The sequence below is a fragment of the Trachemys scripta genome, chromosome 2 (genome assembly GCF_013100865.1).
Source record: "Trachemys scripta elegans isolate TJP31775 chromosome 2, CAS_Tse_1.0, whole genome shotgun sequence".
In the NCBI taxonomy this organism is placed as follows: domain Eukaryota; kingdom Metazoa; phylum Chordata; order Testudines; family Emydidae; genus Trachemys; species Trachemys scripta.
In genome coordinates this window covers 202,957,128-202,984,185 of record NC_048299.1, presented here as the reverse complement: position 1 = coordinate 202,984,185, position 27,058 = coordinate 202,957,128, and the positions used below count along the sequence as shown (strand labels likewise).

The 27,058-nt window shown below is 41.3% G+C and overlaps 2 protein-coding genes and 1 long non-coding RNA gene across 10 annotated transcripts in view; 2 read left to right on the top strand and 1 right to left on the bottom strand.

The window, feature by feature from the left end:
• Window positions 1–16,136, top strand: part of ABHD3 (abhydrolase domain containing 3, phospholipase) — a 30,108-nt gene extending 13,972 nt beyond the window's left edge. Inside the window, exons 6-9 of the mRNA XM_034762751.1 lie at window positions 2,302–2,475; window positions 5,132–5,180; window positions 5,267–5,432; window positions 15,938–16,136. Of these exons, the coding sequence (XP_034618642.1) occupies window positions 2,302–2,475; window positions 5,132–5,180; window positions 5,267–5,432; window positions 15,938–16,116 (568 nt within the window). The 3' untranslated portion in view covers window positions 16,117–16,136. The remainder of the gene's footprint in view (window positions 1–2,301; window positions 2,476–5,131; window positions 5,181–5,266; window positions 5,433–15,937) is intronic.
• LOC117873401 lies at window positions 13,077–16,184 on the bottom strand. Its single transcript, XR_004644713.1, has 3 exons — window positions 16,048–16,184; window positions 14,919–15,014; window positions 13,077–13,132 (listed from the first exon to the last, which is right to left on the bottom strand). It is a non-coding gene; the product is annotated as an uncharacterized LOC117873401 (long non-coding RNA).
• A 6,689-nt stretch (window positions 16,185–22,873) lies between these two features.
• Window positions 22,874–27,058, top strand: part of ESCO1 (establishment of sister chromatid cohesion N-acetyltransferase 1) — a 52,603-nt gene continuing 48,418 nt past the window's right edge. For 6 of the 8 annotated variants that reach the window (XR_004644712.1, XR_004644711.1, XR_004644710.1 and 3 more), the window contains exons 1-2: window positions 22,973–23,224; window positions 26,821–26,925. The gene's annotated coding sequence lies outside the window, so the exon portion shown is untranslated. The other 2 variants (XM_034762747.1, XM_034762748.1) reach the window with 2 other exon arrangements.

Below are 27,058 nucleotides of genomic sequence, written 5' to 3'. Positions count from 1 at the left end.
GGATTAGGGTGACCAGATGACCCGATTTTATAGGGACAGTCCCGATTTTTGGGTCTTTTTCTTATATAGGCTCCTATTACCCCCAACCCCTATCCCGATTTTTCACATTTGCTGTCTGGTAACCCTAATTAGAATGGTGAACTATCAATATTTTGCTATGCGTAATTTCATTGTACCACTGAAGTTTGCTTGGGAATGTGTCATTTGCATGTATATTAGATTTGTCTTGTTGCGTATGTAGGAAACATACACTTTTTCCCCATAGATTATCGCAAATGGCAGAATCGAGGTGGGTGGGTGTAACCTGGTTGATTGTGGTTGAATAGGTTCGATTTGGAAGGGGAACCACCAATCTGTGTTTGTGACTGTCTATTGGTTTGCATATGTGAGGCGGTGATGAATGTATGTATATGGATTTACTCTGCATTCCCTGGGGTTGTTGTGGTTTTAAGTTGCCATTGTTCCTTAGTAATCTTAACTGGTTTTCATTGTGTCTTTTATGTTTGAATCAGATAATAGATTCATGCTCTATTTTGTCTTGTTACCTTCTCCTCTAGGATCTGATCTTGCAAAGACTTATGCACATGATTAATTTTAAGCAACTGAGTAGTCCCAAATTGACTACATTGGGATTACTCACATGCTTAAACTTAAGCATCTTTGTAGTGAATGGGACTACTTATCTGCTTAAAGCTAAGCACATGCGTAGGTCTTTGCAGTATCAGGACCTTATAAGAAGCAACTATTCAAAATCCTCATCTTAAAGTACTTTTTAAATTATTTCTTCAATAATTTTAAAAACTTTCTAAATCAAAAACAAAATACAAGTAGAATCCTGACAGACATTTTTAAAAATGCAACACGACCCACAATATTTCATAAGAAGATTGCAGGGCTAGAAGAAACTTAATTTTGGCTGATTAAGAAGGAAATAAAACATTGACTTTACTTCCCTGTGATGTACATTTAAATTAAAGTACACTTCTCTTTGCCTTTCGGTCTGTACTGTTTTGGAAGGGGCACTGCTTCTGTAGCATGAAGCTTCTCAATATCTTTCTCACCATATATATTGTCCAGCTTCCATTTGTGGCTTGTTCTACCACATCAACATTTTTACTGGCTTAGAAATCAATTGTGGATTTTTCAGAAGCTCTGTGTATGGGGCAGCATGTAGCTGTGTTGCCTCCCAGTGTCCCACTGCTTCAAGGATGTGGGGATACAAACCCTGTATCAGCTTTATCCCAGTCACAGCTTACATCCCCTGGTATGCCGGACAGTACAGCTGTGTCAGCATGTTGCTTGTTCCTCAATCTTTCCTGTTTGCTCCCTGCCAACATGTGTAGGGTTGGGATGTACCAGCCTCTGGAGACTGTTCTCTCTTCTGCACTGGTACCCATCACTAGCTGGTGCAGGGGAGGAAGGGGATGCCTTATACTCCAATAGTCCCCTGTGAAAGCAGGCAGGATGGGCCACAATCTGCCCTTAGACAGCAAAGGAATGTGAAACTTTTGACCTTCTAGCTTTCAGGCCATCTTCTGTTTTTCTCCTGTACTATCCTACCCATCCTCCTAATTTATTTTTAATCTTTCTGCATCTGGAGTAGCAGGATTCTGTGAGCTCTCCTTCATCTCAGGCATACAGCAGCAATGGAGACTTTAAGTAGCAGTAGTCAGGAAGGCAAGACTTTAATTAGGTCGGGGGTCTCGGCTATATTTTTTCCTAATTTTAAATAACTCATCATCTCTTTTATATTCAAGAGCTGTGCCCACCATATATGCTCCCAAGTGTGATGCAATGGTGGAGGCTAAAATTCCCAAATACTGTCACCAGCCCACACATGTCTCACTGGGTAGATTGCAGTTTTCAAAAGTTTTAAGAAAAATGAAATATTGTAAGACCTAGCACTTTCTGCTCCAAGAGCAAAGCTTTCTGTTCCAAGAGCAAGGCACACTGAATTGACCTTGCCTTTTCTAATGTAAACAGTGTGTACGTATTAAAAATACCCAGCAGTGTGTACGTATTAAAAATACCTCCCCCCCCCAAAAAAAACCCAACAGAACAAAACACAACTCTGCATACCCTCGTCCTGGGGACAGGATGAGAGAGAAAATGAAACACGTGACAGATGTTAGTAACATCACTTAAGGCATTATTGGAAGGCAGATACCATGGTGATGAGGGTGGTGCAAGAACCCATTTACAATAGAATAGGCTTAAAGTTGGCAGATTGTTATACATGTGATTATATTTAAATGAGTGATCTGACAATTTGATTTGTTTTATTTTTATTCTTCTTTGTAGCATGCTTCTTTTAAATTACCTGGGCCAAACTGGCCAAGAAACTCCTTTGATGGCAGCTGCAATTTTCTCGGCCGGTTGGAATGTTTTTGAGTCTGCAGAATCATTGGAGAAACCACTAAATTGGCTTCTCTTTAACTACTACTTGACTACTTGTTTACAGTCCTCTATTAGTAGGTGAGTCACCTTCTGAAATATTTAGAAAGGTTGAAGATGTTAGTATAGAATATAAGCCAGATATATGGCCTCCTGGGAAAGGAATGCCATTACTGCATTTCACACAATGCTTTCCTTTGTGTGTGTAATCTCAGGAAATTCTGAAATGGAAATGTCTCCTTGCTTGAAAGATTTTCTTCATGGGTGGAATTCACTCTTGTACAGAGAGCTAGCTTATGTACCATTGCAGTCTTCAAAATAAATCTGAAGTGGGACTTAAAATGGTGTGTAGGCTTTGTGCTGGCCCTTTTTACGGGACTGAATTTCACCTCATGCACACATTGATTATCGTAAGGTTATTCATGATTTGGATGGATGGCACCAATTTGATTTTCTTTATAAACTAACCAACATTAACACATTTATCTTGATAGCTACATAGATATGAATTTGTTTAAAAAAATCAACTCTGAAAACAAAAAGGAGGGGAAAGGGTTGCTCACACGAAGTCTTAAAGAAATGATTTTTTTGTTCCTAAAATCAAAGTTCTCCTTTTTATCCTTGTTAGCTTTCTAATGACTAATGCAGATTTCATCCATGTTTCTGGTAGGGCTGTCAAGCGATTAAAAAAATTAATCGAGATTAATCGTGCGATTAAAAATAATTATGATTAATCGCTCTGTTAAACAATAATAGACTACCATTTATTTAAATATTTTGGATGTTTTCTACATTTTCAAATATATTGATTTCAGTTAGAACACAGAATACAAAGTGTATAGTTCTCACTTTATATTTATTTTTTATTACAAATATTTGCACTGTAAAAAAAATAGTATTTTTCAATTCACCTAATCCAAGTACTATAGTGCAATCCTTTTATTATGAAAATTGAACTTACAAATGTAGAGTTATGTACAAAAAATAACTGCACTCAAAAATAAAACAATGTAAAACTTTAGAGCCTACAAGTTAACTCAGTCCTACTTCTTGTTCAGCCAATTGCTCAGACAAACAATTTTGTTTACATTTGTAGGAGCTAATGCTGCCCGCTTCTTGTTTACAATGTCACCTGAAAGTGAGAACTGGTATTTGCATGGCACTGTTGTAGCCGGCGTCACAAGATATTTAAGTGCCAGATGCGCTAAAGATTCATATGTCCCTTCATGCTTTGCCTATTATTCCAGAGGACATGTCCATGCTGATGACGGGCTCTGCTCAATAACAATCCAGAGCAGTGCAGACTGATGCATGTTCATTTTCATCATCTGAGTCAGATGCCACCAGATGCATAGCGAGAGCCCTCCGTACCCTCCGACCGGAGGGGGCCCCGCAAGGAAGGGGGCCCCTAAAAGTGGCAAAATAAATACTACATTCCAGTTTCTGCATTGTAAGGGTCCCCGCCCGGACATATGTTCGGAGGGGGCCACTGTTTGGAGGGGGCCACCATTCAGAGGGGGCCACGTTCTTTGTTGCTACGGCCCTGGATGCCACCAAGAATGCTGATTTTGTTTTTTGGTTGTTCAAGTTCTGTAGTTTCCACATTGGACTGTTGCTCTTTTAAGACTTCTGAAAGAATGCTCTATACCTCTTCCCTTTCAGATTTTGGAAGGCACTTCAGATTCTGAAACCTTGGGTTGAGTGCTGTAGCTCCCTTTAAAAATCTCACATTGGTACCTTCTTTGTGTTTTGTCAAAACTGCAGTGAAAGTGTTCTTAAAATGAACAACATGTACTGGGTCATCATCTGAGATTGCCATAACACGAAATATATGGCAGATGCAGGTAAAACAGAACAGGAGACATACAATTCTCCCCCAAGGAGTTCAGTCACAAATTCAGTTAATGCATTATTTTTTTAACGAGCATCATCAGCATGGAAGCATGTCCTCTGGAATGGTGACCAAAGCATGAAGGGTTATACGAATGTTTAATATACCTGGCATGTAAATACATAGCAATACTGGGGTGCCATGCGAACACCTGTTCTCATTTTCTGGTGACGTAAATAAGAAGCGGGCAGCATTATCTCCCATAAATGTAAACAAACTTGTTTTTCTTAGTGATTGGCTGAACAAGAAGTCGGACTGAGTGGACTTGAGTAGGCTCTGAAGTTTTACATTTTGTTTTTGAGTGCAGTTATGTAACAAAAAATCTACAGTTGTAAGTTGCACTTTCCTGATAAAGAGATTGCACTACAGTACTTGTATGAGATGAATTGAAAAATATATTTCTTTTGTTTATAATTTTTACAGTGCAAATATTTGTAATACAAATAATATAAAGTGAGCACTATACACTTTGTATTCTGTGTTGAAATCAAATATTTGAAAATGTAGAAAAACATCCAAAATATTTAATAAATTTCAATTGGTATTCTATTATTTAACAGTGCGATTAAAACTGCGATTAATCACAATTTTTTTAATCGCAATTACTTTTTTTTAGTTAATTGCGTGAGTTAACTGCGATTAATTGACAGCCCTAGTTTCCGGTTGTATTTGTAAGTAAGTGCACATTGCTTAGTGTCCTGGACAGATGGATTTATAAGTCTGAGAAATAAAACAAATGTGTTCTTACTCTATGATGATATTTATTTCTGAGTATGTATTTGTAAGACAGACAACTTCTACATTTGTAAAATCATTTTTTCTTCCCCTCCCCTCATTTTTTTCCAGACATCGACAAACGTTAGAGAAATTATTTGATCTGAATCTTGTCATGAAGGTATATGGATAGATCTTTTCTTTTTTGATTTCATGGTTTGGTTTCCAAATACTGATGTTGTTCCTGATTTGAATTCTCTACTTCAGGCTAAAACCATTAGGGAGTTTGATAAGCAATTCACCTCAGTCATGTTTGGCTACCGTACACTTGATGATTACTATGTAGATGCTAGTCCATGTCGCAAGCTGAAGTCAATAGGAATTCCAGTGTTATGTCTAAACGCTCTGGATGATGTTTTTTCACCAGGTCATGGTAAGTTGAGGCTTTTTTATGTTTTTCTCTATACCTATATGTATGTATGTATGCAATCAGTAAGATTGAAAACTGCATAGATCTAAGAACAGTCTATATTTGAATGAGATGTATTTAAGTACTATTGTACATCAATACTGATATTTTTAGTTCCCATTTTCCACTCTGATAAACTTTGAAGTTATTGGAGAGGCCTAACTAATACAAGGTGAAAAATCCTTAGTTCTTCTGTTGATCAGCATTCTTGTAAGCCAGCTCCTATAAAACACATCATATTGTGATTTGCTCATGTTTCAGGGTACTTGAACTCCTCCATAGCAATCCCTGGCAATGACCTCTGTGACATAAAAGTCCAATGCCTAATGCAAAAATCATTTGGTTCCCTTTGATGATTAAAGATAGGAAGGAAGTTCAGAATCCTTCAATCTCAGATGGTACCTGGGCCAAAGTGCTGACATGGCTTTGTTGTTGGTCCAGAACAGCAGAAGGGACACAGATGATGTAATCTTATACAGGAAGTCCCATATCAATATTAGTAGAAATCTGATTGAAGGATGAAGCTGCCCAACAGGCAGCAATGTCAGCTAATAACAGTTAAACTGTAAAAACACAATAGATTTTTTAAAATAGTTCATCCTGATCACCAGATAGAACAATCAGGCTTTTACTGTTGACCCTCTTAAGTCAGTTAACAACATGGTTAAAGATTTCTTTGGTCCTGTGGTCTGCATGACGGCTATATTTTCCGCGGAGTGATCTGACAGTGAATAAAAGTAAAGTTGTAAAAGAGAAACTAGCCAGGGCTAAGAGCTAATTAATGACATAATCTTCTGCAGTGGACCGCTGACATCTGGAAGTACAAAATGTTGATTTGATGTAGGGAAACTTGCTATTGCCATTGTAAATTGATCTGGATCTTCATCAGAAAATCTAGGACACCACAGAGATCATGCAAATAGATTAGAGTACTGAACCGAAGTTTAAAGAAACTGAAGGGAGATTATATGTGTGTCACGAATATGTTAAAAGTTACACAAATTTAATGTTAAGTAGGATGCAAGTTGTTTCAAATCAGCTATGGCTGCTTCAGTACAGGTACACTCAGGAAGGAGAGACCTCTTTTGACCCTCTTAGAACTCCTGTACTGGTAGTGTAAAGAAGTGGAGACCAGGCAGCTACCACTTTTGGCAAGCAAAACACCACTCTTGATTGGGAGTATCTGGGTGTGACCATAGACCTGAAACCCATGCACTGCCTATTGATTGTGGGGCTGTGTGGTTTGAAGCACAGGCTACATTTGTTATATGGGTATTGGGGGAACCACCATTGAGATCATGTTTTCCCCATGCCCCTGGTGTAGTATGATCCATTCATTACTTCTCCTGGTTCCTGCCAGCATGATGTTTCCAAAGGCCTCTAGTGAGAGCTATACCACCTCCTTCCTCCTCCCATGTCAGTTAAAGACGAGGTCTCAGGCTCAAGAGTCATCTTGGAACTGAACCCAGGACCCCCAGAATTAAAACACAAAACTACAGTTGTAGCAGGTTCATATCCTCTATGAATCTGGCACGAAGGGGGACACAATGCACACTGAACTGTGGGCTGCACAAGGATTGTTTTTTTTACACATCATGCAGTCTTGCACCCATTGTTGGTGCTAAACAAACAATAATAGAGACTTAAACATATCCTGGTGTGGGGGTATTGTATAGAACCAAAAGATACTGTAGAACATTACAATTTTTTGTACTGATTCTGTTTCCCCTTAAAATCTGATTCTAACCTGCATTTCTCCATTAAGTAAAGTTCTTGGATGTTCAGGCATTTGTTTGGTCCTTGCTCCTCCTACTGTCAAAAGTCGGTAATGTTTCATACAGCATAGAAAATAGAGAAATATTATTGGAGGGGATAAAAACCACTGGCGAGGAATCTGTTCAGCCACTCATTTTGATGAATTTAGTATCTTAGCTGTAACTTACTTGACTACTACAAAGTGATGATGCATTGCAGTGGTCTCCAAAGTGGGGTGCGCACACCCCAGGGGGTGCACAAGAGGATCCTTGGGGGGGCGTGGCAGGAGGAGTGCTTTTTTTTTTTTTTTTTTTCAAAAAAGTTTGGAGACCACTGATGTATTGGATAGCAGACGTTTTTCAAGGCAGAGATAAAAAAAACCTATTTACCCCTTTTCCCTCGCTGAGGCTTAATCCCCTACCAGACTGTGGGGATCCGTGCTGAGCTGGGAATGACTCTGATCAGGAGGACTCCAGGCTTTCACTGATTTCAGGAATTGGCTACTTTTGCATGCCTCCTCACACTTCTTCCAGTAAATCTGTGGTTTCCTCTTAACCTTTCATGTATGCTTCAGCTCCCCATTAGTAGCAGAAAATTAGAACTCTACAGTTTCAGACAGGATCAAACTTAGAATGCTGCCACTCGGAAACACAACCTCAGCCTAGCAGAGAGCATTCGCTAAGAAGAGCTACTCCAGGATTGCTCTCGTATCCAGACAACTCCCTGTATGAAGCTGGCTACACCTGTCTGCTAGATGAGGTGCAAATCCACCAGCCATGAGTCTGTGTCACTTAACATTCTAATTACAATTTAGAAGGTTTTATTCCCATTTTCAATTGTTCAAGGCTGATTGACCATAAGAAATGCAGACACTACATCTGTTTCCTTTAATTGCACAGCCATTTGCTCTTACATCATCTGTAAATGCAGTTTTTGATATCTTTTGCACTTATAAACATAATGGTGGAAGACATCATGGACTTGATCCATAATCAGAAAAATGTACACAGGGATCTTGACCCTGTGGCATATTATGCAGTGTGACTTAAATTTCCTCATTCTAATGGTCTGCCAGGTGCTGGTAGAGAGAGTGCTATCCCACATCTGAGACTCTGACCTTGTAGTTTAGTGCCCTGTCAGCATGTCCTTATAATTCCACTCCATTAATATCTGTGCCCTTTTCAAACCACAGTGTAAATTTTACTAAACTATCTTTCTCTCTTCACTCTGGTATTTTTGGGTTTAAACTTACAACACGACATCATTGTTAAGTTTCACTCTGCATCCCTTTTTGCAGACAATTCAATGGAATAAACCAGTCAGGAGAGATCAAAGAAAAAGAGAGGATAAAAAGATTAGGGAGGGGCTAAGAGTCAGAAAATGGGAGTAAGGGATTCATGGATAGACAATAGAGAAATGAGTCAAAAGAAGGGGATGGAAAACATGAGAGTAGACAATTAGCAAAATTCATGCTGCTCTGTGCTTTGGGGTGTGTGGTTTGTTTTGTTTATTTAATTTGTCAGAGATGGAAGACATAAAGAATAGAATAGCTTTCGAACAAAGGTAGCACTGTGATGCTCCCCAGTGGTACTCAGGGTTGTGAGGCACCTCACCACAACTGTCCTTAGTGTGAAGCTATCTTGCCTGATGCCTGCTGTAGCTCAGCCCCTTGAAACCAACAGCCTCTGGCAACAGACAAGCATTGACTTCCAGGTCTCCACAGACCTCACCCTCTCTTGTGCAGGCTAGTGACAGAGGGACACCATCTCCCACGTCCCTCCCTCTGCCAGCGTCCCACTCTGTAGTATCCATCCCCTGTCATTGGACACTCCCAGAAATACATTGTCTCTGGTTGACTGACACAACTCAGGATAAGGTCCCTTACAAAAACACAACACTGGAATCTACTTGTAGTGAAACAAATATGTTTATTTACAAAGATTAAGATGTAAGACATAGTGAGCAAGGACCACAAGTTACATGTAAAACAAAAGGGATAACATGTTTCTTAGAGTCCAAAGTTAACTCTAACCGGCTAAAATCCTTGTCTAAAGCAGGTTTCAAAGTAGCAGCCGTGTTAGTCTGTATCTGCAAAAAGAACGGGAGTACTTGTGGCACCTTAGAGACTAAGGGTATGTCTACACTATGGGATTAATCTGAATTTATATAATTCGGATTTTGGAAACAGATTGTATAAAGTCGAATGTATACAGCCACACTAAGCACATTAATTCGGCGGTGTGAGTCCATGTACCGGGGCTAGCGTCGATTTCCGGAGCGTTGCACTGTGGGTAGTTATCCCATAGCTATCCCATAGTTCCCGCAGTCTCCCCCGCCCATTGGAATTCTGGGTTGAGATCCCAGTGCCTGATGGGGCAAAAAACATTGTCGCAGGTAGTTCTGGGTACAGCCTCACCCCTCCCTCCATGAAAGCAACGGCAGACAACCATTTCGCGCCTTTTTTCCTGGGTGAAAACTGCAGACTCCATACCACGGCAAGCATGGAGCCTGTTCAGCTCAAGACAGCAGTCATGAACATTGTAAACACCTCACGCGTTCTCGTGCAGTTTATGCTGAGCCAGGACCAGAAAAATGAGGCGAGGAGGAGGAGGCGGCGACGGCGGCAGCGCAGCGACAAGCGTGATGAGGACACGGACATGGACACAGAATTCTCTCAAACCGCGGGCTCCGGTGCTTTGGAGATCATGTTGTTAATGGGGCAGGTTCTATCCGTGGAACGCCGATTCTGGGCCCGGGAAACAAGCACATACTGGTGGGACCGTATAGTGTTGCAGGTGGGACGATTCCCAGTGGTTGCAAAACTTTCGCATGTGTAAGGGCACTTTCATGGAACTTTGTGACTTGCTGTCCCCTTCCCTGAAGCGCCAGAATACCAAGATGAGAGCAGCCCTCACAGTTGAGAAGCGAGTGGCGATAGCCCTGTGGAAGCTTGCAACGCCAGACAGTTACCGGTCAGTTCAGAATCAATTTGGAGTGGGCAAATCTACTGTGGGGGCTGCTGTGATGCAAGTAGCCAAAGCAATCACTGAGGTGCTGCTATGAAAGGTAGTGACTCTGGGAAATGTGCAGGTCATAGTGGATGGCTTTGCTGCAATGGGATTCCCTAACTGTGATGGGGCGATAGATGGAACCTATATCCCTATCTTGGCACCGGAGCACCAGAGTACCCAGTACATAAACCGCAAGGGGTACTTTTCAATGGTGCTGCAAGCACTTGTGGATCACAAGGGACGTTTCACCAACATCAACGTGGGCTGGCCGGGAAGGGTTCATGACGCTCGCGTCTTCAGGAACACTAATCTGTTTAAATGGCTGCAGCAAGGGACTTACTTCCCGGACCAGAAAATAACTGTTGAGGATGTTGAAATGCCAATAGTTATTCTTGGGGACCCAGCCTACCCCTTAATGCTATGGCTCATGAAGCCATACACAGGCAGCCTGGACAGGAGTCAGGAGCTGTTCAACTACGGGCTGAGCAAGTGCAGAATGGTGGTAGAATGTGCATTTGGCCATTTAAAAGGTCGCTGGCGATCGTTACTGACTCGCTCAGACCTCAGCCAAACCAATATCCCCATGAGGCAAATCGCCTGGCTGCTGATTATGTGCAGCCAGACACCAGGGCGATTAGAAGAGCACACCAGGAAGCGCTGCGCATCAGAGAAGCTTTGAAAACCAGTTTCATGACTGGCCAGGCTACAGGGTGAAATTTCTGTTTGTTTCTCCTTCATGAAAACCTGCCCCCTTTATTGACTCATTCTCTGTAAGGAACCCACCCTCCCCCTTCCCCTTCCCCCAGCTTGCTTTCAAAGGAAATAAAGTCACTATCATTTAAAAATCATTTATTCTTTATTAATTGATTATAAAAAGAGGGAGAGAACCCTGGTGGGGTTTGGGAGGAGGATTGGCGGGAAGGAAAAGGCCACTAAAAAAAGGTTTAAAAAATGACAGCCTTTTGCTTGGGCTTTCCACTGGGGTGGAATGGGAGGGTGTACGGAGCCTCTCCCCCTGCGTTCTCACACGTCTGGGTGAGGAGGCTATGGAACATGGTGAGGGGGGGAGGAGGGTTATACAGGAGCTGTAGCGGCAGTCTGTTTTCCTGCAGCCATTCCTGAAGCTCCACCAGGCGCCGGAGCATGTCTGTTTGCTCACGCAGCAGCCCCAGTGTTGCATCCTGCCTCCTCTGATCTTCCTGCCGCCACCTCTCATCTCGAGCGTCTCTCCTCTCCTCACATTCACTGGCTTCTTTCCTATACTTTGAAACCGTGTCCTTCCACTCATTCAGATGAGCTCTTTCACTGCGGATGGATTCCATGATTTCTGCGAACATCTCGTCTCGTGTCTTCTTTTTCCGACGCCTTATATGAGATAGCCTTCGGGACGGAGGAGGGAGGCTTGAAAAATTTGCAGCTGGTGGAGGGAGGGGAAAAAAGGAGAGAATTTTTTAAAAAGATACATTTTGCAGAACAATGCTTATACTCTTTCACGGTGACCAACACTATTCACATTACATAGCACATGTGATTTCAGTACAAGGTTGCATTTTGCCTCTTTAATATTGAGTGCCTGTGGCTTTGCTGCTAGAGATCACAGACGCAGGTCTGGGCAACAGAATTCGGCTTGCATGCAGCCATGGTAAGCCATTGTCTTTCGGCTTCTGCGCCCTCCTTTCCCACATACCAAGCAAAGCTCATTGAGTGCTGCGGTTTTCCTGTTAACCTTCAGCAGCAGAAAACAAACTAACCCCCCTCATCCAATTCTCTGGATGATCGCTTTATCCCTCCCCCCACCACGTGACTGGTATCAGGGAAGATCCCTGCTAGCCAAACGCGAAAAGCTCTGGGCCAATTCCCCCCCTCGCGTTTGGCTAACTGCAGGGAAGGGATTTCTTTTCAGCCACAGGCAAACAGCCCAGTAGGAATGGCCACCTCTGTCCCCTTAATTAAATTCCCGTATTTCAACCAGGTTACCATGAGCAATATCACTCTCCTGAGGATTACACAGCGAGATAAAGAACGGATGTTGCTTGAATGCCAGCAAACACCGGGACCATACGCTGCCAGGCTTTGTCATGCAATGATACCAGATTACTTGCTGCAAGCATGGCGTAGTCAAGTGTCCTACCATGGAGGACGGAATAAGGCTGCACTGCCCAGAAACCTTGTGGCAAGGCTTTTGGAGTACCTCCAGGAGAGCTTCATGGAGATGTCCCTGGAAGATTTCCGCTCCATCCCCAGACACGTTAACAGACTTTTCCAGTAGCTGTATTGGCCGCGAATGCATCCCAAGTCCTCAGGGCACAGTAATCATTAAAAAACGCTTGCTTTTAAAACAAGTTTTATATTTTAAAAGGTAAACTCACCTGAGGTCCCTTCCATGGGGTCATGGTCTTGGATACTGGCTTGGAAGGGTACTTCAGTCAGGCTTGTCCTCCTCCTCCTCCTCCTCCTCTTCCCGTCTGCAGAATCCTCAGGTGTATCTGATGAGATTATCCCCGCCTCGGAATCCACGGTCAGAGGTGGGGTAGTGGTGGCGGCCCCCCCCTAGAACTGCATGCAGCTCGGTGTAGAAGTGGCATGTCCGTGGCTCTGACCCGGAGCGACCGTTTGCCTCCTTTGTTTTTTGATAGGCTTGTCTGAGCTCCTTGACTTTCACGCGGCACTGATCCAAGTCCCTATTGTGGCCTCTCTCCATCATGCCCTTGGAGATTTTTTCAAAAGTTTTGCCATTTCATCTTTTCGAACGAAGTTCTGCTAGCACTGAATCCTCTCCCCATATAGCGATCAGATCCAGTACCTCCCATACGGTCAATGCTGGTGGTCTTTTTTGATTATCGGCCTGCCTGGTTACCTGTGCTGATGAGCTATCTGTGGTCACCTGTGCTCTCCACGCTGGGCAAACAGGAAATAAAATTCAAATGTTCGCGGGGCATTTCCTGTCTACCTGGCCAGTGCCATCCGAGTTCAGATTGCTGTCCAGAGCCGTCACAATGGTGCACTGTGGGATAGCTCCCGGAGGCCAATACCATCGAATTGCGGCCACACTAACCCTAATTCGAAATGACAATATTGATTTTGGCGCTACTCCGCTCGTCAGGGTGGAGTAGAGAAATCAATTTTAAGAGCCCTTTATTTCGAAATAAATGGCTTCGTTGTGTGGACGGGTGCAGGGTTAATTCGATTTAATGCTGCTAAATTCAAATTAAAGTGATAGTGTAGACCAGGCCTAACAAATTTATTTCAGCATAAGCTTTTGTGGGCTACAGCTCACTTCTTCTGATGCATAGAATGGAACACACAGAGACTGGGAATGGTTGGGTCATTACACTAATTGAATCTTTTTCCCCATGTTAAGTTCTCCTCACACCTTCTATGGGTCATCTCGATTATCACTTCAAAGGTTTTTTTTCTTCTGCTGCTGATCGCTCATCTCAGTTGATTGGCCTCTTACAGTTGGTATGCATACTTCCACCTTTTCATGTTCTCTGTATGTATAAATATCTTCTGTCTGTGTGTTCCATTCTATGCATCCGAAGAAGTGAGCTGTAGCCCACGAAAGCTTATGCTGAAATAAATTTGTTAGTCTCTAAGGTGCCACAAGTACTCCTGTTCTTTTTGTCTAAAGCAATTTCTCACCTAAAGCAACCTCCCAGCATCACTAGTCCACATGGCCAGGATCCAATTTTCATGAATGTGAAAAGCGATGTCTTTTTTGCTCCCTCAGTGAAGGATCGGAAAGGGGGCCTTTTTCCTTCCCCATGTAGTCCAGTAAATCTTTGACATGTCCCTTTTGAAGTGCATCCCCAGATAAGACTCTTCTCCCCATTGCTTGTTTTCCAGTGTGCTCCGCACCCAATTGGTTTCACATCCCCCAATCAACCTATTTTTCCTGTTAGCTCTACATGCAAATGGGGCTTCCATTGTTTTACAATGCTTAATTATATCAGAGACAGGGATAGGTGAAGAGACATGCTCTGTCTGGCAGAAGACCTGTTTGTTTATTTCTGTCAAAATATAATGCGATTTTTTTGTAGAACCTAATCACAATTTTTTGTAGTTTTATTTTTTCCATTCCTGCAAAAAAGCATATTTGAAAACTGCAGTTTTACAAGGCTTCTGTCCTTACTGCAGGGGTAGGCAACCTATGGCACACGTGCCAAAGGCGGCATGCAAACTGATTTTCAGTGGTACTGACACTGCCCGGGTCCTGGCCACTGGTCCGGGGGGCTCTGCATTTTAATTTAGTTTTAAATGAAACTTCTTAAATATTTTAAAAACCTTATTTACTTTACATACAACAATAGTTTAGTTATATATTATACACTTATAGAAAGAGGTATTACTGGCCACCGAACCCTTAAATTAGAGTGATTAAATGAAGACTCGGCATACCACTTCTGAAAGGTTGCCGACCCCTGCCTTAGTGTATATCAGGGCCTTTTGCTATGTAAAAAATAAATACATTTAACACACATTAAATCTCAGTTACTCATTTTTCAATGGCAGCTCCTTTAAATAACTAATCACTACACCCCGAGCATGAACAAGTCCATTAAGATGCAGTAACATCATGTCATGTCACATAGTTATTCCATATGAGAATAGTTAGACAGTTGCATTGATCTGTCATTTTGTGAATACATGTGCTTTCTATATTGTTAATCTGATTTTAATTTACCTTTATTTTTCTTTAATCAAGGGTTCTGCTATCGGTTACCCAGTGGAACAATGTACTAGCCATTCACCTCTGAATACTTTTGGTCATCTGAATTCACTGAAATCAAAAGACAAAATTATTCATTGTAATCTCTATGTATGCATATGCCCAAATCATTGCACAGTTTACAGTCTAATTTTAGACAGCTGATCTAATTCTGAGTAACTCATTTACTAGCAGTCTCCAACCTAGAAAGGGCCACTAACCTGGTGTGTGACCTTGGGGAAGTCACTCTTTTGTGCAGGCACTGTCTCTTGCTAGGGCTCAGATCCTCAAAGGTATTTAGGCACCTAACTCCCACTGAGATCAAAATACAATAGAACCCAAATCTTGGCTGGGGCCCAAATCTTCGTTGGGGCCTTTAGGTTCTACTGGAATACATATAATACATAATAATGATGATGTTAATAACCCTGTACTGATGCTGAGCATTGACGTAGCTGTATAAGCACATTGAACATCTCACTCTCTATAGCTGTTGGCCTTTCACTGTGATAAGCATTGAACTCAATTCCTAAAGTAAACAAATTCTTACAAAACTATTTACAGAAATATATTAAATACAAAATGTTAAAATGACTGCAGGGTTCATACCTAATCTAACAAGAACAGGACTATTCATTGTCAATCCATCATTTATCTGTTGCCAAATATTGAAGAACATATGTAAAGCTATGGACCTGATTCTCCTCTCACTTACACTGTTTTTACACCATTGTAAATCTGCATTGACTTCAATGGAGTTACACTTAATTTACATCAGTGTGAGTGAGAAGAGGATCAATCAGTGCATCATCTAGAAATTTGCACAAATGATGTGAGTTAATGATTCAAAGTGAGATATCTTTTGACATCTTAAGATCCCAATCTTGCAGTGCCCTTTTCTGTATTTCTGTTGTATGATTAGGATGCATGGTATTTGCTAGAGATAAATAATGAGATGGGGGACTTACTATACTTTTCTTTCCTTTTCTTTTCAGCTATACCCATAGAAACTGCCAAACAAAATCCAAATGTTGCTTTGGTTCTTACTTCTTGTGGAGGCCACATTGGTTTTCTAGAAGGAATGTGGCCAAGGAAGTGTACTTACATGGACAGAGTCTTCAAGCAGTTTGTGCAGGCTGTGTTTGAGCATGAAAACCAAATCTGCAGCATGTAGCTCTTCTGAGGCATCTTGTCCAGACCATTGTTTCAGCACAGTGGCATGATCTGACAAGAGAAGCTTAGCCTAATGCACAAATTTTAATTACTGTGTATACAGCAAACAAGCCAGCCGTTGGATGAAATCCATTACTATGTGCAAAAAATACCTTTTGCCTAAAATTTTGTAGCAAGAAATAAATATTACGTTGGCACTTTTGTAGTTTTTTAATATGCCTTATCAAGAATGACCTTAAATAAAACAGCACTCTAAATATATCAAATTGCACTTAACCAAAACCATTAAGCCAACAGGTTATAATTCCTCAGGGGTTTAATTTAAGACAGTTCATTTTTAGGAGACTCAATTTAGATGACTTGTAATATAACAGTTTTAGTAACTAACTCTCAAAATTACATTTATTATATTTTAAAGCATGTTACAAGTTGATCCATTTCTAAGGGAATTGATGAGAAAAATATTTAAATATGAAAATAGAAGGAACATAAAACAGGACTGATTCATCAAAGTAATCTTTAGGTTTAAGCATGGACTGCAGCAGTATTAGACTGATAATTTCATTTGCTGTTTTACTCTTTGAAAATATTCAGATTTAGGGCTGTTTTTTATTATTAATTATTAGTATTATTATTTATTTATAATGCCAATACCATATTTGTCTTATATGTTTATTTTTAACATTGTTAGCTAATTTGTAGTATTTATATATTACCAAAGGTTCTGTTGAAATATAGTACTGTAATAAACTATGTAATTTTAAACCAACACACTTTGTACTTCCTAATTTATGTAATCTTGTGTAGTGTTATATATGTAATACATATTCCATATAAAGGTGGCAAATAACAAATTGCATAATTCTATAATTTAAGTTTATATTACCCTACAAGAACATATGAGTTTTAAAAAATATACATTAGAAAGTCAGGAGATTATGTCACTGTCAACTTTAAAACCACATTTCCCTCTGAACAATTTGTCTCTGCTATTGTCCCAAGTAATACCTAAAACGAGTAACTGAAAGAGATGGTGGGGGGAGGGAAATCTATTTTTTTAAGTTTTCTTGCTTTGTGCATGTGACAGCACTTTGTATATAGTCAGTTTCTTTGTTTTGTTGATGCTCTGACAAATACTTGGAGCTACAATGGTCCTCCTGTGCAGTTTTTCTGGCACAAGGGCTGTAAAGCTGGCTTCACCACCTGCCTGAACAGGCATCGGAAAAGAGAGCACAAGGCGAAGGATACACCCGAGCATGTTTGGCTGCATTGCTGTTAGCTTGCTCCAAAGAGCCTTCTACATCTCATCTAGTAATCAAATATATAAAATAAATTTCAGGACATGCTATAAAAAGGGTGCTCTGACAGAAAATTGAAATTAGTCAATTAAAAAAAATTGAAGTGTCTTTTTAAGGTTGAACTTTTTAAACAAGGCATTGAATCTCAACCAAATAACAGATATCACCTTAACTCTGCCCTTGTAGAGCCAACACAAGAAAAATCAAATGTAAAAACCAAATGAAACTGCACATGTTAATACATGAATGATTTTTAGAAGCCTTATGTGTGCTCATATCGATTTTCAGAACACAAGGTTTGTGCACATACAAGCATGTCACTTAACCAATAAATAAATTATGGAATCAATGCTCTTCATGTTATATTTGCATAACTGTGTTGTTCATAGCTCTGTGTTAAACCTATTTAAAAGACATTTACTAAGGAAATGTCTTATAGTGCAACTGTAAATCACATAATCAATGGCAGATTTATTATCCTTCCTTTCTTTGCCTCATATCACTTAGGCCCTGATCCTGTAGTTGTTTGAAATCAATGTGACAACTTACATGTTTAAAGCTGAGCGTGTGTGTAAGCATGTGCAGGAATTAAACCTTAACCTAAATATATCTACATTGACACATTTCCTGAAGATCCTTCTGTACCTTTATAAATACTGAACTTTTGTGCAGTTACTTCTTTTTCATTAGGATAATGAAATTAACTGGAGCAGACTAGTGGCAACCAGCTTTAACAACCTGATCTGTATCACTATCCTGAACCTTTCCCAAAGCAACATGGCATGAGAATGGCTATAGTAGCACTGATGGATGATGTGGTTATGAATAGAAGCCTAATATCAGCACTTAACCGCTCTGTAGCCTTCCATATAATCAGTTAAAAAGTGCCACTGACCTGGGTAACACTTCCACAAGCTACCCAAGACACTGACCTCTGGTATCTGCCCTCCACTCATCAAAGCAGTATGAATTTTCAGGGTCTTGTGTGATTTTTCACTAAATTTAGATTGAAATAGTGGTGAGACATCTTGGAGGTACAGGTTTGCCAGGAATCTATTCTCTTTCATCAAGGACCTAAACACGATTCATGGATTTATCACCTACAAATTAGATTGTGATAAATCTATGTGGGGTTGATTGTAGGGCAACTTGGAAATTCCTGATTGTATGCCTTGCAACCTCCTAAACAAAACAATCCTCTCAAACACATCACACAAGTGAGCTGCAACTTCTACTGGTTTCTAGGATCAATGCAAATTTCTATTTTTAACATCTATAAGGTCATTGCTAACTCAGAGACCATTCTCTGGTCTAGATCATACTTTCTCCTGCCATGAGTGTAGGGGACTGGCCTAGATGACCTTTTGAGGTCCCTTCCAATCCTACAATTCTATGATTCATGACCCATCCTGTCTCAGTGAAGGACAACATAACGAGCTTAAGCCTACCCATCTTAAGAGCATAATGCAAAGCTCACTTCTGAGCCAAAGCAGTCCGACACTAACTGAATATGTAGAATGAATAACAAACCAAAAACCAATAAATAAACAAAAATAGCAAAGCACAGAATCCAGCCCAGGATGTACAAACTTTACACCAAGCCAGGGCATGAAGGGATTAATGACCTTTCCTGAAGCAGAGACTTAAACTGGCCCTGCACCCCCAACACCAGCAAGTAGGGTCAAGCCTAGAGCTATAGCTATAGCTAATAATCAGGAGGGAACAGGATATAAAAGAGGAGACTACATATCTTTAGAGGGGGTTGGAGTTATGAAGCTGGTACTGTGAGTGGGAGACTCAGCCACAGGGAGAGCTCCTTGAAGAAAGCAGAGATCTACATATGAATTATATTGTTTGTTAATTCTTTTGCTTTTTTGAGTGAAGCGGGGCTTTCCCCCCACCCTTTTTGGCTCAGCTGTGGCCAGTGGCACTCTACCACTGCGACAGCTACCTGCACAAATCGATATACAGGTAAAGTGACATATACCATAACTCTTCATAGTATTCCTGCTCTAAATCAGCACACGTCTGTGTTAACTTCCTGAACACCATGTAGTCTTGAATACGAACAAGACCTGCAAATTGAACTGAAAAACAGATCATCAGAATGCTGTTGCCTTACATACAAAGTTGCAAATTTGTTAATATTTTTTCCAATAAGTGTTTTTGTGATAAATGAAGCGGGGGGTGGGGGGGTAGCTTCCTTTTATGGACACCCAACCAGCCAGTTAGCTGTAAAATCCCTCTTGGTAGCTATTCTCTGCTTGTTTTACCTGTAAAGGATTAAAAGTCCCCCAGGTAAAGAAAAGGAAGTGGGCACTTGACCAAAAGAGCCAATGGGAAGGTAGAACTTTTTAAAATTGGGAAAGAAACTTTCCCTATGTTTGTTGTTCTGTCTGGGCTGCAGAGACACAGAGCAGCAATGCTGTAAGCAGCTTTAAGCCAGGTATGATTATAGATTATCAATTCATATCTTGAATCTACTTATCTGAAGCCTCAGATATGTAAGTAAAATTAGGGAATGTCTAAAAAGACACGATTACGGTTATTTCTTTTATTTCTTATTGGCTTGTGGACTCCTCTGTGCTAACCCCATACGCTTTTGTTTGCTTGTAACCTTTAAGCTGAACACCCAAAAAAGCTATTTTGGGTGCTTGGTTTTTGGAATTGCTCGTTTAAAATCTAGCAAAAGCCTAAGTTCCAGATGTATTTTCTTTCTTTTTGTTTTTAATAAAAGGTACCTTTTTAAAGAACAGGATTGGATTTTTGGTGTCCTAAGAGGTTTGTACATATGTTGTTTAATTAGCTGGTGGCAACAGCTAATTTCCTTTGTTTTCTTTCTCAACTCTTCCCTGGAGGGGTGTGTCTGAAAGGGCTTGAGGTTACCCCACAGAGAGGAATTCCCAAGTGCTCCTTCCTGTGTTCAAGGGTTGGGGGTGGGGGGGTTGCATTTGGGTGGTGGCAGCATTTACCAAGCCAAGGTCAGAGAAAAGTTGTAACCTTGGGAGTGTAATACAAGCCAGGAGTAGCAAGTATTAATTTTTAAAATCCTTGAGGGGCTCCACCTTTTTGAAATGCCAGAGTGGGGATTCAGCCTTGACAGCTTTATTCAAACTTTTGGATTTAATATATGACAGCAATGGTACATTCTTTGTATGGGCTTCTCATCATATGGTAAAAAAGTTTATCTTACATTCACCCAGATCATGTTACCATCTCTGCATACTTCATGTTAACAATAAAAATAAGGGAAAATGTATCTGCAAATTTACATTCTTAACATGAAGTATGCAGAGATGCTTCTAACATTTTCCAGGAGGTTTACAAGCTCCCAAATGATTACAGTATCCTGCTTCTGGAAGCTATCTTGTAGGTTATTGTAACAAAGAAGCAGAGCACATGTTGGTACATTAGTTGTAAAGTCATACTGGATTATGGTGAGTTAAAGGAGAACCTCTATAGGGAGTTATAAATAACATTTCCTGCTGTCAGCTATTTTACAAAACTGCAGCTACTGAAAATTTCCATCAGTCCAGGACAAATTGTGCTTCACTGAAGTGTGCATAGAAAGAGGATCTGAAAAAATAAGGTAGATTCTTTATTTCAGTGTCACTAAATGACAAATTAGGATTTAGAAGCAGAGTAAAACATCACTATACTGCTAACTCTATTCAGTAATTTTCTTCCCAAACAGTATATTGTACAAATATGAGGGCTGAGGAATATAGAGAAACTATAGAATACCCTGAGTTTGAAATATTATAGAAAGCTATTTATTAGAGGGGATTAAACAAGTTAATTAAAACATTCTCAAAATGCCCACTTTAAAAAATATTACTAATAAACTGACAGATTTATATGGAAATTCTCAGAAATTCCATTCTATACACCGAGAGTAAGTGCTGAAAGTTTGGGAAAGATGCATGAAATCACTAGTTTAGTCTCCATTAGTGTCCAAAACAAGATACTTCAACAGAAGATGGCAGAAAGTTTCTCTCTCCTAACTTTTTCCATTTCCTTCTAATGTAGGTTGTAGATGTTCTCATTATATATTTATACAGATAATCTTTATTTTATCCAAGTAGACTCTTGACCTTAGTGATATCACATTTATGAGCTCCAGATGTTAATCACATGCTGTATGTATATTAAAAAAAAGTTTCCTTTGATTCGTTTTCTTCTTATTACTTTGCTGATGACAATGACAAACTGGAATAGTAATTTGGGAATAATTTACATGTCATATGTAGTACATATAATTGAAATAAATATCATCTAATTGTGTGCATATTGTCCCTTTTCCTCCCTACCCACCTTTTTCAACTGTCTTTAGATTATGAATTCCTTGGGGCAAGACTTGTGCTGTCTCTTCTGTTTGGAAAGTACTTTATTACTAGAAATAAAATTTAAACAAAATATTACTGTTGCCTTATTCTTGGGTCTTATAGAGATGGAAGAAAAGGAGATATAGGTGGAAGAAAATAACACACTAAGGAGAATGGCACACAAGCCGAGGGGAGACAGAGTGCACATGGTAAAATATTAGGGGGAAGATGAACGTGGGGCTATCAGTGATAGACTGCAGATGGCGTGTTTGAGGCGGGCTGTCTATGTGATAAGAACTGGAGAATGCCCAGCAGAGAAAGCACAGGAAGAAGAGGACTAGAATTGCCAACCCTCCAAGATTGGCCCGGAGTTTCCAGGAATTAAAGATTAATGTCATGTAATGAAATCTCCAGGAATACATCCAACCAAAATTTGCAACCCTAAAGAGGACAGCAAGAAACAGGGCCAGCTCCAGGGTTTTTGCCACCCCAAGCGGCGGAAAAAAAAAAAAAAGCGCCGCAATCGTGATCGGCGGCAGCTCCACCGCGCCGCTTTCTTCTTTGGCGTCAGGTCCTTTTCTCCGCCTGCGAAGAGCCCGACATGCCGCCCCTTCCTCTTGGCCGCCCCAAGCACCTGCTTGCTGGGCTGGTGCCTGGAGCCAGTACTGGCAAAAAAGGGCGTGGGGTACCCAGGATGGGATGGAAAGACTCTTTCAAAAGAAGTGTGAAGAGGACAGGACTGAAAATCCCAGAGCTACAGGTGGGTGCCACGGGCTGGAAGGCATGGCCACGAATCGTGGGGGGGACTTCTTCCAGTGTAAACGGGAAAAGGAGTTGAGAGGTGAATTAGTATTGCTGCCTTTTAACATCCTTGGCTCTGTCCTTTTCTGTTATGAGAAGGGCAACTGGCACGAGGGTGACCAGACAGCAGGTGTGAAAAATTGGGACAGAGGGTGGGGGTAATCGGCGATTCTATAAGACAAAACCCTCTTTCAGACAGCCCCAAACCAGACAGGGGACTGGGTCGGCCCCCATTCCGGCCGCCAGGGGCCGCTCTGACTACACCCAGGCCCCCCTGCCTCCTTCCAGCTCCCGAGCCGTCTCGTTAGCAGTAGTAGGGCTCGCGTATAACAGCCACCGACGGAAGTTACGTTGTGCCGGGAAGCGGTTTCCGGATTCGGGATCAGAGAGAAATAACAACGAGCGTCGCAGACTGGTAATCGTCAAAAATCGGGGCGGGGCAGTGGCAGGGTTGTCTCTGTGCCCGGATGTGAAGAGATTCCATCCACTTGCTTCTGCTCTCTAGAGGGAGGCTACAGACTTCTGGGTGACATGGGAAAGGTGCACGAGCGACAGTGACCTCGCGCCCCTCACCCAGCTTACGCGAGCCCCTGCCCTCCCGAGCTCGCGCCGCGTGCCCCCGCTCCCCAGAACAGCCAGGAGAGCGGCTCGAGCCGCGAGCGCGCACCGGAGGAGACTCGCTGAGGTAAAGTGACCGCGGGGCGCCAGCCCGGCCCGCCAGAGGCTGAGTGGCCGCGGGCCCTTCCCTCGTGGTCGAGCCGCTTCCTCCAGTACCTTAGTCCCGGTTGTCGCCTCCTCTGGTTCCAGGCCCAGTGACTGTGGCTGGGGGAAGAAGATGCGCCTGGAGCGCGACCCCTTCGCCCCTGAACCCTGCCCACGGCCGCTCCCCGGCGGCGGGACTCCGCGCCCTGAGGTCCATGAGGAGACGCCCCCGCCCCCGCTTTGGTGGTTACTGGGAGACTCAGGCTCGAGACCCTGGACAGGGTTTGCGCCCCCTCCCTCCGGGGTGCAAAGTCTACAGGCCGCGAATGATTTGTGTCAGCGGGCGGGGGACGCCAGCCCCTTGTCACGTAGCTTGGTCCCCGGTCCCGCTAAGTCCCCCCCACAGCTCGGAGCCAACTCTGAGGGAGGCTGGTATTTTCCCTCATTTTCCTGAGTCAGGATCGTTGATCAATTTATAAGTGGCAGTTCTTATCTACTCTCCCACTTCCTGCAATCTCTGCAAGGCCTTAGACTGCTAACTCGTCGGGGCAGAGACTGGGCCCTGCCTGCGTGTCCAGAAAGCTCCTAGTGCTGCTAGACTTAAATGAGAACGAAGGGGGGAGTTAAACCGCAGCAGCTGTGTGTGGAAGAGGGTGGCACTTGATTGGATCCTCTTTGTTTCCACTGACAAACCTGTTCTCCATGTAACTCATCTGGGGGGCAGAAGTGCCAGTGGACTCTTCTCTGCTCTATGTAGGGGGGGGGAGATCAAGACTGCTATGACTAGCTTTTAAAAATGCCACAGACAGTGCACAGGGCATACCGCTCACCTTATGAGGATCAACATTTGAACACCTTGAGATGGTGTAACAGGCCTGTAAATTACATTTATTAGCAAACAAAATAGTTTTTTACAAGCTAATGCAAGTCTCTGTACGTAAGTTTGTGTGCTATGGCACTTGATAGTCAAATTTCTTACTAGCAGAAATCATGGCTTCCCTACTGATTGTGAGGAAAGATGAAAGGCTTGGAGGTAAAGCTTATCCACATAGCTGCTTCTGTGTCCTCAGAGGCTACTTGATTTTTTTAATTATGGAGTTAATTGGGAGAAGTGCTAACAATCTTATAAATAATCATATTCACAATCTGAGTTCTAAATTCTGTTCCAGAGTTTGGGGACCTGATCCTGCAACTTGTGTGTGGGTGGCAGACACCATCAAAGTCAGTGGGCAATATAGAGCCAACGAATTGCAGGATTAAAATAGAGAGGCTAGAATTTGCTTAAATAAAGATCAGTTGGTTAGCCTGACAGACTGACTTTTTAATGAATAATTTTTAAACTTGATAGAGTGGGAAGCTTGTTTTCACAGTTTTAAAAAATCTAAATCAATTAGAAAATGTAAATTGGGACCTGACACAAATGTTTATATTTTCTAATAAGCTGAAAGATATGCTTTAGCCAAACAGCTGTTTGCCTCAATAAATGAAGGAAATTCCAATGGCCTATATCAGGGGTAGGCAACCTATGGCACACGTGCCAAGCTGATTTTCAGTGGCACTCTCACTACTAGGGTCCTGGCCACGGGTCCGGAGGGCTCTGCATTTTAATTTAATTTTAAATGAAGCTTCTTAAACATTTAAAAAAACTTATTTATTTTACATACAACAGTAGTTTACAGAGTAGCAGCCGTGTTAGTCTGTATCCGCAAAAAGAAGAACAGGAGTACTTGTGGCACCTTAGAGACTAACAAATTTATTAGAGCATAAGCTTTCGTGGACTACAGCCCACTTCTTCGGCTGTAGTCCACGAAAGCTTATGCTCTAATAAATTTGTTAGTCTCTAAGGTGCCACAAGTACTCCTGTTCTTCTTTTAACAATAGTTTAGTTATATATTATGGACTTATAGAAAGAGACCTTCTAAAAATGTTAAAATGTATTACTGGCATGTGAAACCTTAAATTAGAGTGAATAAATGAAGACTCAGCACACCACTTTTGAAAGGTTGCCGACCCCTGGTTATATTATATGGAAGGTGAAACTAGATGATGTCATGTTCCTTTCTTGCCTTAACTTGTTTTAGTTTCATAGATTTTGGGGGTTGGAGTAACAGTTTTGTCATGGGGAGATAGAAATACTTTGCTATCAGCTTGTTGATGCAAAAAAATTGAACTGTTATAACAGTCTGATATTGGAAACCTCAATGGTAGTTGAAAATTTTAAATTGACTGAAAACTTAGAAGTATCTTTCAGTGCCCAGAATTGTTACCCAGACCAATACTGTAAAATTATCTGTAATTGTTCTGCCTTAACTAACTGAAAAAATACTTCTTCCTGAGCAGTGGTTACTTAAGGGTATGTAGCAAAAAGATATCTTCGCACAATAAGACTGTGCCTAAGAAGTACCAGAAGCCTGCTTGTTGGAGAACTTAAACATACTAGTCAGATGTAGATATGAAAATCAATGGTGAAAGGCTCCACTAACATGGCTCAGGAGCAACTTTCTGGTGAGAAGCCTTGCTACTCCTCGTTCTAGGATTTCTGTCCAGATGTTGTCCCTGTCGTCTTCTCAGAAGCTCCATGTTTCATATTGGCCTTGTGTTTGTAAGTGTCTCAGGTTGGACCTTAACCTCCCTCTCCCTGCTGGAAGAGGGTTTTGGTGTCCACTTTTCTTTCGGGGTTTTCTGGCTGGTACTCATAGCTTTCCTGATCAGCATGAGTAGTAACAATTCTGACAACCTGGAGACTCTTAATAGCAGCAAAGAAACTAACCAGAATCTTGTTAATTTCTATGCTATTACTTACAATGCTATGAGGTGCAGGAAAAGCACCAGACCTGCTTGTTTGAAGGCTATGATAGAATATTTCCTTCCAGTTTGCCTTCTGTTCACTTTTGGAAGAATGCATAAGGGCTAGAAACTTTTCTTATTTAACCATATAAGTTCTTAAACAACCACATTCATTTTTGCATTATTGGAAATATAAGAGAAAAAGTGTTTAAATAGGAAAATGGCAAAAAATATTAAGTTTGAAAATAAAAGATGTATTCTTAAGTGGCTGTTAGCATAAATAGAAATATAAAAGGACGGTTTTCAGCTTCTAATATAAAAGTACTGTTCCTCACTGTCGTTTTGTTAGAGGGCTTGTCTGATGCTATAACATTTCGGAGGTTGGGAGTACAAAAGTGCATCATTAGTCTCTGCGAGGGATATATATGAGAGCATATAGTGTTGCTTAGCATCTGACTATTGACTGATGGGGCTCCAAAAAGTGCTGTCCAGTCCTCTGCTCCTTGGGGCTTTGGGTAATGGAATGCAGAGCTACAACTGCAACTGAAGGGTCCTGATTTAAAATTCTGTCATGAAGACAGACTATGGAAGGTTGCATAAAGTCCACATGTCACTTTTACCTGAGACTCTCATACTTTAAAGCTAATTATTGTTTGAAAGAATGAAAAAATGTAATATAGGTGGTCAGGAGCAATATATGCCTGAGTTCAGAGACTGAGAAATAGAAGGGAAAAGTTAACAAAATAAACATACTGGATCTAAATATCTCCATAAATGTTTTATTCTTTATAGGTGACATGTAATGCCTTGTCTACAACCAAATTTATAAGGAATGCTTTTGGCACAGCTTGATAAGTTACTTTTTCTGAAACATCGATCGCTTCTTATAAAATACCTGTAAGTAAAATAAATGTAGTATACTAAACTTAAAATGGCTTAACAGATTTTGCTTTCTGATGGTGACTAGTACACACTGATAGTAAATAGATAAAATTAATAATCCATTATGTCTCCTTTTATATAATATGGC